Raw genomic sequence first — 11,545 nt, 5'->3', positions numbered from 1 at the left:
ATATATATATATATATCACAGTAACCAAAAAACTGACATTGGAAATCAGTATATGTGTGTATAATTTTATTTAGCGTTTAATATACGTCAAATACAGTCCAAACTACGTACATATTAATCATTGACTCAAAAAGTCGTTTTATTTATTTGTTTTTAGGATTTTACATGCCGTAGATGTAAAATAAACAGTTATAAGTTTCNGATTTTACATGCCGTAGATGTAAAATAAACAGTTATAAGTTTCTATCTCGTCTTTAACAATGTAAATATATAAGCTATTCTATTCTTGTTTTGTTATATTTGTTAACTAAATTAAATGAATACGGAGAAATGTCAGTAAACCTGGTTTGACTTGTTTTAATTGGTATCCAAAATATTTCTCTGCATTCTCGTAGAATAAATTACGTACTTGATTGTGTTTTATATTACTACATTGAAAAGTGAACAATAATAAAATAACAACAATCAATAGTATCTAAAGATTTGCATCGAAGCATTTTTTGTGATAGTGATTTTAATCACTATATTACACATAATACATTACTATATCACTGTATTACATAGCTAATAATTCAAAAATAATATGTAAATAAAACTATCAAAAAATAAAAAAAATTTTTTAAATTATTATTCTGTAAATAATTTAGTGGTTATGATGAAATATGTATACTGTATACATATTATATACTAGTATGAATAATAGTCTATAATAATAATAATAACCGAAAAAGTAATAAAAGCAGGTTATTGACATAAATGACTTTTTTAAAACTTATATATTAGTAATATTATAAAATTTTATTTAAATTTTTTAAAAATATTGAAACTAAAAGTTCTTAACGCGTATATTAAAATTTAATTAGCTCATATTTATTGAATTAATATTTTTCATTTTTATTTTCATGAATGATGTTGCTTTTTAAAAAATATATAATATGTTTTTTAATATGCTCGGTTCAAGTTATTGAAGCACCAAGAGTTTTTTCAAAAAGCAGAAGTATTCATGATGCAAATGCTATTCAGGCTTTTTTTAAAAATTTATGCTGGCAAAATTTAAATGACGTTACTACTGTTGAGTATTTAAGAGATATTTATTCAATACAAGATATTTTTAAATCGTCTTTTAACCGCGATAATTATTCAAAAAAAATAAGAATTGGCACTCTATTTCTTGGTTGCTCATACGCCAACGATCTACGGTATATTTTCTTCATGCTGAAAAATTTATGTACCTACTGTCATAGCATTGCTGACCCTAAACAAATGTATAATTGTTCTGTAGAGATTATAAATAATACTCTTGCAATTATTCCAATGTTAAAAAAAATGAAAGGAGCCATGGATACTATCGAAAGTTACCATACTCAACCATGGAATACAAATCTTTTAATTCATTATATGATGAGTTCTGTTTTTGAATCTTATGGTTCTGTTAAAGAATCATTAAAAAATATGCAACCCTCACAAATCGTTGTTAGTAAAACAAAATCAGTATTAGAGTACATTAATAAATATTTAGATGACTATATGACAATTATAAATAGTGAAATTGATACATTTTGTGTAATTGAACGAGTGAACCTATACTCATTGTGGAATGAATACACATACAGAGCATCTCATAATCCAAACATAGAATTTCATCATTATCTTAACGTACAAGTTAGAAATAAAATATACAATACAATTATTAATAAATTTTTCAAACTAGGTTTCTTGTATAATATCCAAACTGAAATGGTTTCTATTCCATTAGAAATTACTTTACCTGATGATAATAAAGGTAACATTTTGTTCTATTTGTGAAAAAAATATCAACAACTATCATTATCGTAACAAATTTATAACATTTTATTTAGAAATCAATTTAAATAACTCAACCACAGACACTTTACCGAAAACCCTATTCATCGAACAAGAAGGTATTTTTTTTATTACTTACAGTAATTTTATCTGAGCGTTTCAAATGTTTTAATTTTAATGATTTGTTTAGGATTTACTAGTTATGCTAATTTAGATGAGATCTATTTAAAATCAATTCTGCATCATGAAGGTACATATTTATTTGTAAATTTTATCATGGTTGATTACTTAAATATTAATATTTGATTTAATATGTTAAATTAAAACATTTTCTATTTTTTGGATTGCGTTTTCTTCAATTTAGAACTCAGATACATAACTAACTTAACAACAATAGATTATCAGGAAGGTAAAATTAAATTATTTATAGTCAATTTTAATTACAACATATTTGTTGACTAACTGTTCTATCCATAACTTATTTTCAGAAAATCAAATAAATTATGAAACTGGGGAAACTTCACAACAAAATATAAATGATTTAAACGATAAACCTTTTTATACGTTCCTTTAAAGTTTATTTAAACTTAACTAAAAATGCTCAAACATATTAAATATTTTATGTGCTTCTATTAAGTTATAGTAATTATTTAAATATTATTGTGTACCGAACTTATCAATTGCTTTATCCGTCATATCCAATTTACAAGTTAATTATTTTCACCTATACAATCAATATTTCTCAAAATAATAATAATTTTGAACGTTTTTTTTTTAGATTTTTTAGTTATTTATAAATTTACATTTATTTGTTATCAGTTAATTTTAGGTTCATCACTTATAATAGTATCAATTTTGTTTTTACAAATGGAAACATATTTTTGTTTGATAAATTGATAGTGATCATATTTTTTATTCATATTTATTCATTTACTTGTTATTCACTTTAAAATTACAATTATTCGAAATTGTACACTTGTATAAAATAAACGGGACTTTAAATACAGGTTGCTAATTGTAACATTTATGATTTACTACTTATGCGTCAATTATTGCCAATTATTGCTTTATCGTTAAGATTAATGTATTACATTTTTATAAAAACGTATATTTAGGAATACGATATTTTAGGAAATATGAAGCAGTTTTACTTTCTTATCAAATTATTAGGTATACAAAACTTTAATAGAAAATAAAATAATAAAAGTTGAAAGATTCTAGTTTATCAATTATTCTCATACGAGTTTGTGTAATAAATTTATAACGTTGTTCATTCCTATTTTTAACTCTTCTATAGTAATGCCGCATCAAAGTGTTAATACTACATGTGTACTTTCTTATTTGTTCATTCAAAATGTGTAGTTTTTTATATTTCACGGCTTGACTTAAAAAATTATGGTTCGTAACATTATAACAAATATTATACAGTAAATAAAATAAATTTATACTAATAATATCATAGAGTTATACCACACAAATTAATCACAAATGAAAAATATCCTTCATACCTCGATGTGCCAGTTCAAAAATTTCTAAGAATTCTATCATCGACTACCAGACGCTTAGGTAATCATATTTCTATCATCAAAGATATTATATTATAATGCTCATATGCGACTCATTTTGCGCCGCCCTTACCACTTAAAAAGCGTCTCACTAATCTCATTATAAGCCTCCCGTTCTTATCAAAATAAGAAATCGAAAGGTGTGTTTTGGTTATCAGTGAAACAATTTGATAACAATTAATTTAATATAGCACCTCCATCAACATTTAAATTAGCGTATCAATCAGTATCTCACTTGATATCACCCTAATCAATTTATTTGTGTGTACTCTGAAATATTATTTTCTCTCTCCATCAATAGTTGTTATGTATACGTTTTCATTCTAGTGTAAAAACCATAATTCCTTTGATATTTCACTTATGATAATTTACCTTGAAGTCAGCACCTCTCACTTCAAAGAAGTGTGTATTCCCCCTATCCTATTATTCAAAGTTGGTTTATAACACATTCGTTTGTGGAAAATTAATCATATTATAACTGTTTTCTTATTTGTGCGCAATCAGTGAAGTATAACAGTATGATATTCAAGATCAACATGATGAAAATGACTACGTGAGGAAAAGATATAAGATTGACTATTCGGAATCAAACTCAACCTGAGTTTGCTGTATCGGTCTTCAATTTCAGTTTCATAGAGCGAAAATTTTTGCATATCGGTTGCACATGGGTAATTGATCGATACGTTCCAATTATAATAATCATAACACCAAGTATGTACTCTTGGATGTCGGATCATAAATTTATAAACTTTTTAAACTACATTGGTGAACTTATTTTGTTTATGGACGATTCTTGTAAATCAAAAATATATCTGAGTGCGATGTTTAATATTGTCAAATCAAAATGTTTCTCGAAAAGTTATTTATTCATATCGAATAAAGGTGCCATTAACTAACGAAAACCTAATTTGAAAGAAAAGAAATGAAACTATGTCTTCTAGAAGTGATAAAAGAAAAATACGAAACTTGTAACTCGCTATCAATGCAGAGTAAAAAAATCAATGAAAAAGCAAAGGATATGGTGATAAATAAGTTTTTATTGTTACCTGAAAATTTAGTCTATTCAATTGTAAAAACCATTAATACGTCGTTATTACCAAAGACGTCGATGGTATTGTATAATGAAATAATCAGATTCGATTACAAATACATAGTGAAACGTATATGGGAGAAATTCGTAGTGGATTTTAAAAATCAAACAAATCAGAATATTTTAAACACAATGAATAATTGTGCAGTGAACGGGTAAATATTTATTCCTATTTTAAAATTATTAAGTTAAATTATCTGGTAGTCGAAGATAAAATTCTTGGAAAACGTTTACGTTGGGTTTCATCCTCTATCTCCCCCCACCACTAGGTTAGTTTACGTTGGGTTTCGTCGTTCTCCCCAACCATTGCATTAGGTTAGTTTACGTTGGATGTAATCCTCCTCGTACACCTCCGTCAATGATTGGTGGGTGTGTGGGTGTTGCGGGGGGGGGTCCAGCTCTCTCTATATTACCCTACTAATAATATTTTCGGTTCACTGTTTTAAATAAAAAAAGTCGTATTTTAATGTTTACTACACTATTAAAAAATCAACAATTTTTTATTCCTACTTAACAATCTTTTGATAGTGGACTTTATTTATTTTTTAATATAAGGACATATTTTTATTTTTACATATGGGAATGTAATATAGTATATTGTCTTTAAAGCAGGAAGTAAAACATTTTATTTAACATCTTAACTTTAAACTTACATACAATGTATAACTGTAACATAATTGTAAAATCCTGATTTATTCGTCTATAGACCAGGAAGTAAATATTTTTGTACTATTAACTTTGTATTAGATTTTTTAAAAAGGAAAAAAAATGTTTCTGTAACAAGCAGCCCCTTAATATTCAAGGGGAATGGCCTATAACTGTGCGGTGGTGTTGTTTATTTTGTAGAAATCAAAATGCGGAAATAAGAGGGGGTAATAAATAAGTACACCTGCTTATGAATGTATAAATTATGAATTATATATTTGTAGTCCTGCAAGTAAAGGGGGAGAGGGGATAACTTATATACTAAAACAATATTTAATCTTTAATCTTTAATTATGATATGATAAAATAACAAAATGATAATAAATTAATAGCTTATCTGATGACTTGATAACTTGAGGAGATCGGAGAGAGTGGCAAAGTAAATCACAATGAACGTAAAGTAATAATATACAAACTCAAAAAAGACTATAAGGATCGATTAATAATTACACGCTTTGCTGAGGAAGGGACGACGGCCGGACGTGGCATGAACACGTTCGAACCGGTCATACACATGCCACACTCCACCCAACAGTTTCAGTGTATGAATAAATTGAGTTGTCGGGGAGTGTACCTTGGGAGCACCATCGGTAATCTCATTTTTGTGTTATCCGTTTTTGACATAAAAACTTTCCTGTCATGTATTACTTATTGTTTTTTGAATATGTTTTATACATTTTATCTTGTTTTAATTATGTATTTTTATTATTATGTTTAGACTATGTAACGTGACAAAAGTATCTTGTTATTTTTTTTGTCTATTTGTATATATATATATATTTGTTTTGAGCCGANATATATATATATTTGTGTTGAGCCGAATGCGGACTGCGACGGCATTTGTTGGTAAAATTATCATGATAAGGTGTTGTGATTTGTTTATGCGCGTGCGAGATAGTCAGCTGTGTACTACTTCAGACCGGTTAATGGACGGCATTTGTGTGTACATTCACCCCTCTCCTTTCCTATCTTGAACGTCATTTGCACTGCTCACCGCATACATTGTCGCCTTATTTAAATTGTTCTTAGTAATTTCCGGCACTGGGTATTAGGTTTTTTTTGACCCCTACTCCAAAGGCTAGCCGTGTTGTCGCCAACAGACCGCCGCGTCGGAAATTAGCCATCATCGGAACTGGTCGTCGCTAATTTTCGTCCACAGCAGTTTTTTTTTTGTTGTTGTGTGCGCTGCAACATTTTAATTATATATATATTTTTTGTTGTGAGTGCCCGCTATTGTTTCNATTTTCGTGAGTGTCCGTTATTTTTTTTATAATGTAATTATTATTTATATTGGCGTCGGCTAAACCTGCCTCCATATTCGTTAGCCCTTCGGGGCTGGTAATGTATAGTTTTGTATATAATGTTTTGAGCCAGTTATTTTTTAGTGCGCCGTGCCATAAGCACGTGTGGCGAATTTTTTTTATATTTTTTTATATAGTTTTTTTTGTGTAGGTGTCCCTATATATTTTATTTAGGTCCCTTAACATGGCAGGCGTGTTCCAATACCACCTGTCATGTTATATATATATTTTTTTGTGACTTTTTATAGGTTTTATATCATATTTTATATGGGTGATATGTATATATTATTGGTACAATGTGGTGACGTAGTGCATTTTATTCCGGGGTGTCCCAACGTCTTGCAAGCTAAGCCTAACTGCAAAAAACCAGTCGCTTACTTGGGACGTATACACGCCGTGCTTAANACTTGGGACGTATACCCGCCGTGCTTAACGGCAATGCTGCGATTAATAGCCGGCGGGTACCCGAAGACGTTCATCGTATTCTCTAATAATAAAAGTGTAGGTGTAACTATTTTTTTTATTAATATCTATTTTTTTTTCTCTTTCTTTGTTCCCCTTTAATTTGTAGACGAGGTTTTTTGACCATTCGGTTTTTTGCCTCGTAGTAACTTAATTTTTTTTGTTTTTTTTTTTAATAAAGTCCCCTTTAATTTAACTTAACCATCATCTTTTTCTTTTTTTTGCGTGTTCCATCTTCAATTTTTTTTCTCCTTTCAAAAATCAACTCCCCTAGTTTATAAGGTACGGGCAACGGCCTTGTATAAGGTCATCCCTGATCTATATGGTTATGTGACAACTGTCACGAGGTTTTGGTGTACATCTACTATCAACGACTCAACGGACATCAACTTTAATATTTATTAATTATATATTTGTTTCTAATTGTTTTGGTATACAATAGTTAATTTTTTTAAAATCCTACTGTAGTCCGACAACACACTGTCTCGCCCAGTAGGTTGGCGACCCTTTTCTTATAATTTTGTAAAACGCCATGAAAGTTACAAATTTTTCGTTGCGGCCAATTAGTTTGATTTTTTTTTATATATTTGTAACCTTTCAACTATTTTTCATTTCTATAATTTTAAGTAAAGGTATAAGAATATTCTCATTAAAAAACGGTTGGGTTTCTATACGACGAGTTCTTGGTAATGACATAACGAATAATTTGTGCTGGTAATACTTAGGACTTAAAGGTTTTGTTTATTTACAAAGATAAAAGTTAGTGTTGTTAGATCCATGCATCAATGTCCAATCGACATTGATACAGCAGGTTTAAAATATTTTATGTGAGTATTTTGTAAAAAGCGCTTTCTTTGTTATTTAAGCTAGTAAGCAGTACAATTTTTAGTATTCATAAAAAAGCTCATAACAAAGACACATATTGACACACAAGCATAGGGTATTTTAATAAAAAAAACTAACATAAATATGTGTAAATTAAAAATATAATAATTTTTAACAACATTGTTTTAGATTTGGACATGAACTAATGTAATAAAACTTAATTATAACAAATAGTTTCTTAATAAATTACGACCAAAAAATAGTATAAACATTTTTTTTTTAATTGATTAAGTATATATCAGGTGAGAACATGGGTTCATTAGTGTTATTAATTAACAACGTTTATTTGTAGACTAAATGCTTAATTCTATACCTGTATAAATACGTGTAAATTGCACTAATGTTATTTTTTAGCGCACAACATATTTCAGGGGGGTGGAAGATTGTTGTCATGTGATAGCGAGGCGAACACGCCGCAGCGGACGGGCAATAGTATATACATCGGCAGTTATTATAACATATCTACCGTATTTAAATATATATATATATAACCCACCCCACCATAATATATGGTCGTCCCAAAATTTCAACAAATTATTAATTGTATCATAAGTTATAAGAATTGTCAGTTAAACCTGTTTTAACCTGTATAATGTTTGCATAGTTTCTACTTATATATATCTGGTCAAATAAGTAAATTGATGTTTGTTATTGATAGAATTGAAACACTTTTGCAGCTCATCCAATGTTTCCAGATCTCAGTATTATTATGAAAAGGAATAATGCTTTTCTAAGTTCCATATAATACCTTAATTCTACGTAGCTGAGCAAAGATATTTCAGATAAAAATTGTCTGGATCACTCTAACGTGGTGGACATTATAATAATTGTAATTTTTATCACGTTTCAGTGTTTAATTACTAATAACTATTATTCTAGTAATAATAATAATAATTATTATAGTAATATTTATAACAGTGGCGGCACTGTTTATAGGGACACTGTGATCACTGTTGTAATTTGTATTATCATATAGATTTAAGGTGTAAAATCTATGGTAACATTTTTAATAATTAATAATTATTTTTATTTTATATAATTTAAAGAGTATACAGTAATAAGTTTTAAATTATCGATTCTTTATTCTTTATTGTTTATGTGTGTATTTGTTATACAATTTAATATTAATAAACCACTTTATTGTAGAATCGATCAACTTATTATTGAACAAAATTACAAATCGATAATTTAAAAGATGTCTGCACAGTTTAAAATAAAATTCCAGAAACAGATGGTTACTGGTCAACTAGTTAATATGGTAAAAACAATTAGATTTTTGGATGATACAGTTGAGTATGCATTTCCCGTAAAGGGGCAACATGAAGATCTACATAAAGAATTGTTTCAAATCAGTATTGTGAAAAACGCATGCAAGAGTATGGTAAAAGAAGGACAATTTCGTAATATAACGGTTATGTTATCGGAAGAGGTAAGTGCATTGTACACTGATGACCAACGTAATTTTGTATTCAGATCATATTATCTTGACGAATTAGACGAAAAAAAAATTAATGCAGATAAAAATACATTTGTAGTGGATGATAAAAATGATTTAATGAAATTGTGTATGGATTTAAAAGCTCAATTAGAATTAAGTGAGATATCATTAGCTGATATAGAAAAAAAATGTATTATTGATAAATTTAACGGTAGGCAGAAAGCAAAAGAATGGTTAGACCAATTTGAAAAAGAGTGTGATAGATATAAAGTCATAGAGGAAATTAAGAAGATACAAAGTTTAAAATTTTTTTTAGAAGAGAGTGCAAAAGAATGGTATAATTCAAATTTAAGAAAATTATCAATAAACAAATGGTCAGATTGGGTAGGGTCCTTTTTACAAGTGTATACTGATAAAAGTTGGGCAAATGTCAGATTTGCATATAACTTTAAATATTTAAATGAATTATAAAGGGAAAGAGTAATGTTGACAAGAAGTATTATGTAGCACCAAAAGGATTTTCTGAAAAAAAGCCTTGTTATATGTGTGAGGCTCTAAAAAAACCTAATCGTTATCATCCACTTCAACTTTGTCGGAACAAGCTACAATATTTGGAAAAAAGAAATGTTAATGTATCCGAAGTCAATCAAACTGAAATTGATGAACTATTGGATATTGAATTAGAGAACCAAAAAAACTAAATCGCCCGGAAAAATTTACACCGCTTATAACATTAAACGTATTAATTAATAAATCAAAAAAAGTAAAAGGTATCTATGATAGTGGTTCAAATATTACATTGTTTATGTGATTGTTAATCACAAGGTTATAAACCAATTAAAAACAAAATTTTTTGAAAATCATAGTTTGTTTAAAACAATAAGTGGAGTAAATTTTACCAATAGCCGGGCACGTTTACATTTAAAAATGAATAAAATTGAAAAAGTTTTAGATGTATATGTTATAAAAAACAATAATTTTTCATATGATTTATTACTTAGTCTAGATGCTATTAAAATATTTAAATTGTCACAGGATGAAAATTTAAATATTTTTAAAAAAATAAATAAAAAAGAAAGTGAATTAGTAAATTGTCAAGAAAGCGGTGCCGACGGTGGGTGTCGTGTGGCCGTCTGCTAGCCTAACCACGTGTGTGGGTTCTTTGTGCACAATTCCGTATTTATGGGCTATTGCCGGGGTGGTATATGACTTTTGCGCTTGTGAGTCAAGTAATGCCGTTACAATGCCGTTGTTAAATTAAAGTTCCACAGCGGGAGTTGTAATTTTACGCGGGCGTATTTGTTTGGCAAAACTCGGGTGGTTTACGGTTCGAACGGGGAACGTCTGAACGGTTTGTCCGCCGGCGGTGTCAATCGCCATAAGCGGGTAGGCCGTCTCGGCTGGTATCCCCTCCCCCACGGTGACTAACAAATCGTTGGTCTGACTCGCGCTGTTATCGTATAGCACGGGAACTTTTGTTTTCTCGGCCGTATGATTAATTTTTTTAAAAACCTTGAGGACCGCATTGGGTGGGGGATGCGGTGAGTGAATTTAAAGGGGCTACAGCTTGTCCTGCGTTGTGAGCGAGGGGTTGTAGTCGAGGTTAAGGGCCCGGTGAATGGGCGAGGTGAGGGGGAAGGTCATTAAAAATTTCGTCATTTTGGCCGAGAGGAACGCGCTCGATTTCACTATCGACGCCGAACGAATTGGTTGTTCGCGCTGCGTGTTGTGTTGTGTGTTTGTTTGTGGGTGACCGAAACTGTGTCTTTGATCCAGAAGAGCGGACTAATTTCTTCGTGGCTGCTGCTCGTTACCCGAAACTGTCGGTCTATTAGGACAACTGCTGTGCCAATGATCTGCTCCGCAATATCGGCAAGGTCGGGGGGAACTATCCGCGTTAAGCGCGCCCGCCCGCTGTAGAAAAACTTGAGGTGGTTGGGGAGGCGCCGGCGGCGGTACGTACGGCTTTAAGTTGGCTTTTAGCTTACTCGTGCGTAAGGGCCTGTCGAAGTCGTTCGCGATTACGCACAAGTCGTCTAGAGTACGCGGACTTCGCATTTTCACGTTACCGTAATATTCGTCGCGTAAAAGACTAACTACACGATCTACGATCTGCTGCTCGGAACAACTGGGGCGTGCGCACATCGCTAAACGTTGTTTATTTATAATAAATTCCGTCATACGCTGATGGGGCCCCTGTTGTGTTGTCATGAGTTCGTTTTCCAGCTCAGCTTGGATGCTATTATTATCAAACGCCACGAGAAACTCCCTTGAAAATTGGCGCCAGGACATGTTG

At 30.4% G+C, this 11,545-nt stretch overlaps 1 protein-coding gene across 1 annotated transcript; it reads left to right on the top strand.

Moving 5' to 3' along the window:
* The first annotated feature begins 839 nt into the window (after positions 1 to 839).
* Positions 840 to 2,559, top strand: LOC126902743 (uncharacterized). The gene is made up of 5 exons (XM_050680343.1): positions 840 to 1,783; positions 1,860 to 1,922; positions 1,994 to 2,053; positions 2,168 to 2,212; positions 2,292 to 2,559. The coding sequence occupies exons 1-5, from the start codon at positions 907 to 909 to the stop codon at positions 2,375 to 2,377; spliced, it is 1,131 nt and encodes a 376-aa protein (XP_050536300.1). The 5' UTR covers positions 840 to 906; the 3' UTR covers positions 2,378 to 2,559.
* The last annotated feature ends 8,986 nt before the right edge of the window (positions 2,560 to 11,545 follow it).

The sequence above is a fragment of the Daktulosphaira vitifoliae genome, unplaced genomic scaffold, assembly GCF_025091365.1.
Source record: "Daktulosphaira vitifoliae isolate Bord-2020 unplaced genomic scaffold, ASM2509136v1 Scaffold_3, whole genome shotgun sequence".
NCBI lineage: Eukaryota > Metazoa > Arthropoda > Insecta > Hemiptera > Phylloxeridae > Daktulosphaira > Daktulosphaira vitifoliae.
The sequence above is the reverse complement of the archived record's forward strand: the minus strand, read 5'-3'. Positions and strand labels throughout refer to the sequence as shown.

Excerpts from the sequence above, each read along its gene's own strand:
- LOC126902743 (XM_050680343.1), top strand. The coding sequence starts at position 907 with ATGATGTTGCTTTTTAAAAAATATATAATATGTTTTTTAATATGCTCG. Across the intron at positions 2,054-2,167 it reads ATCAATTCTGCATCATGAAG|AACTCAGATACATAACTAAC; the intron begins GTACATATTTAT and ends TCTTCAATTTAG. Across the intron at positions 2,213-2,291 it reads AACAATAGATTATCAGGAAG|AAAATCAAATAAATTATGAA; the intron begins GTAAAATTAAAT and ends ACTTATTTTCAG.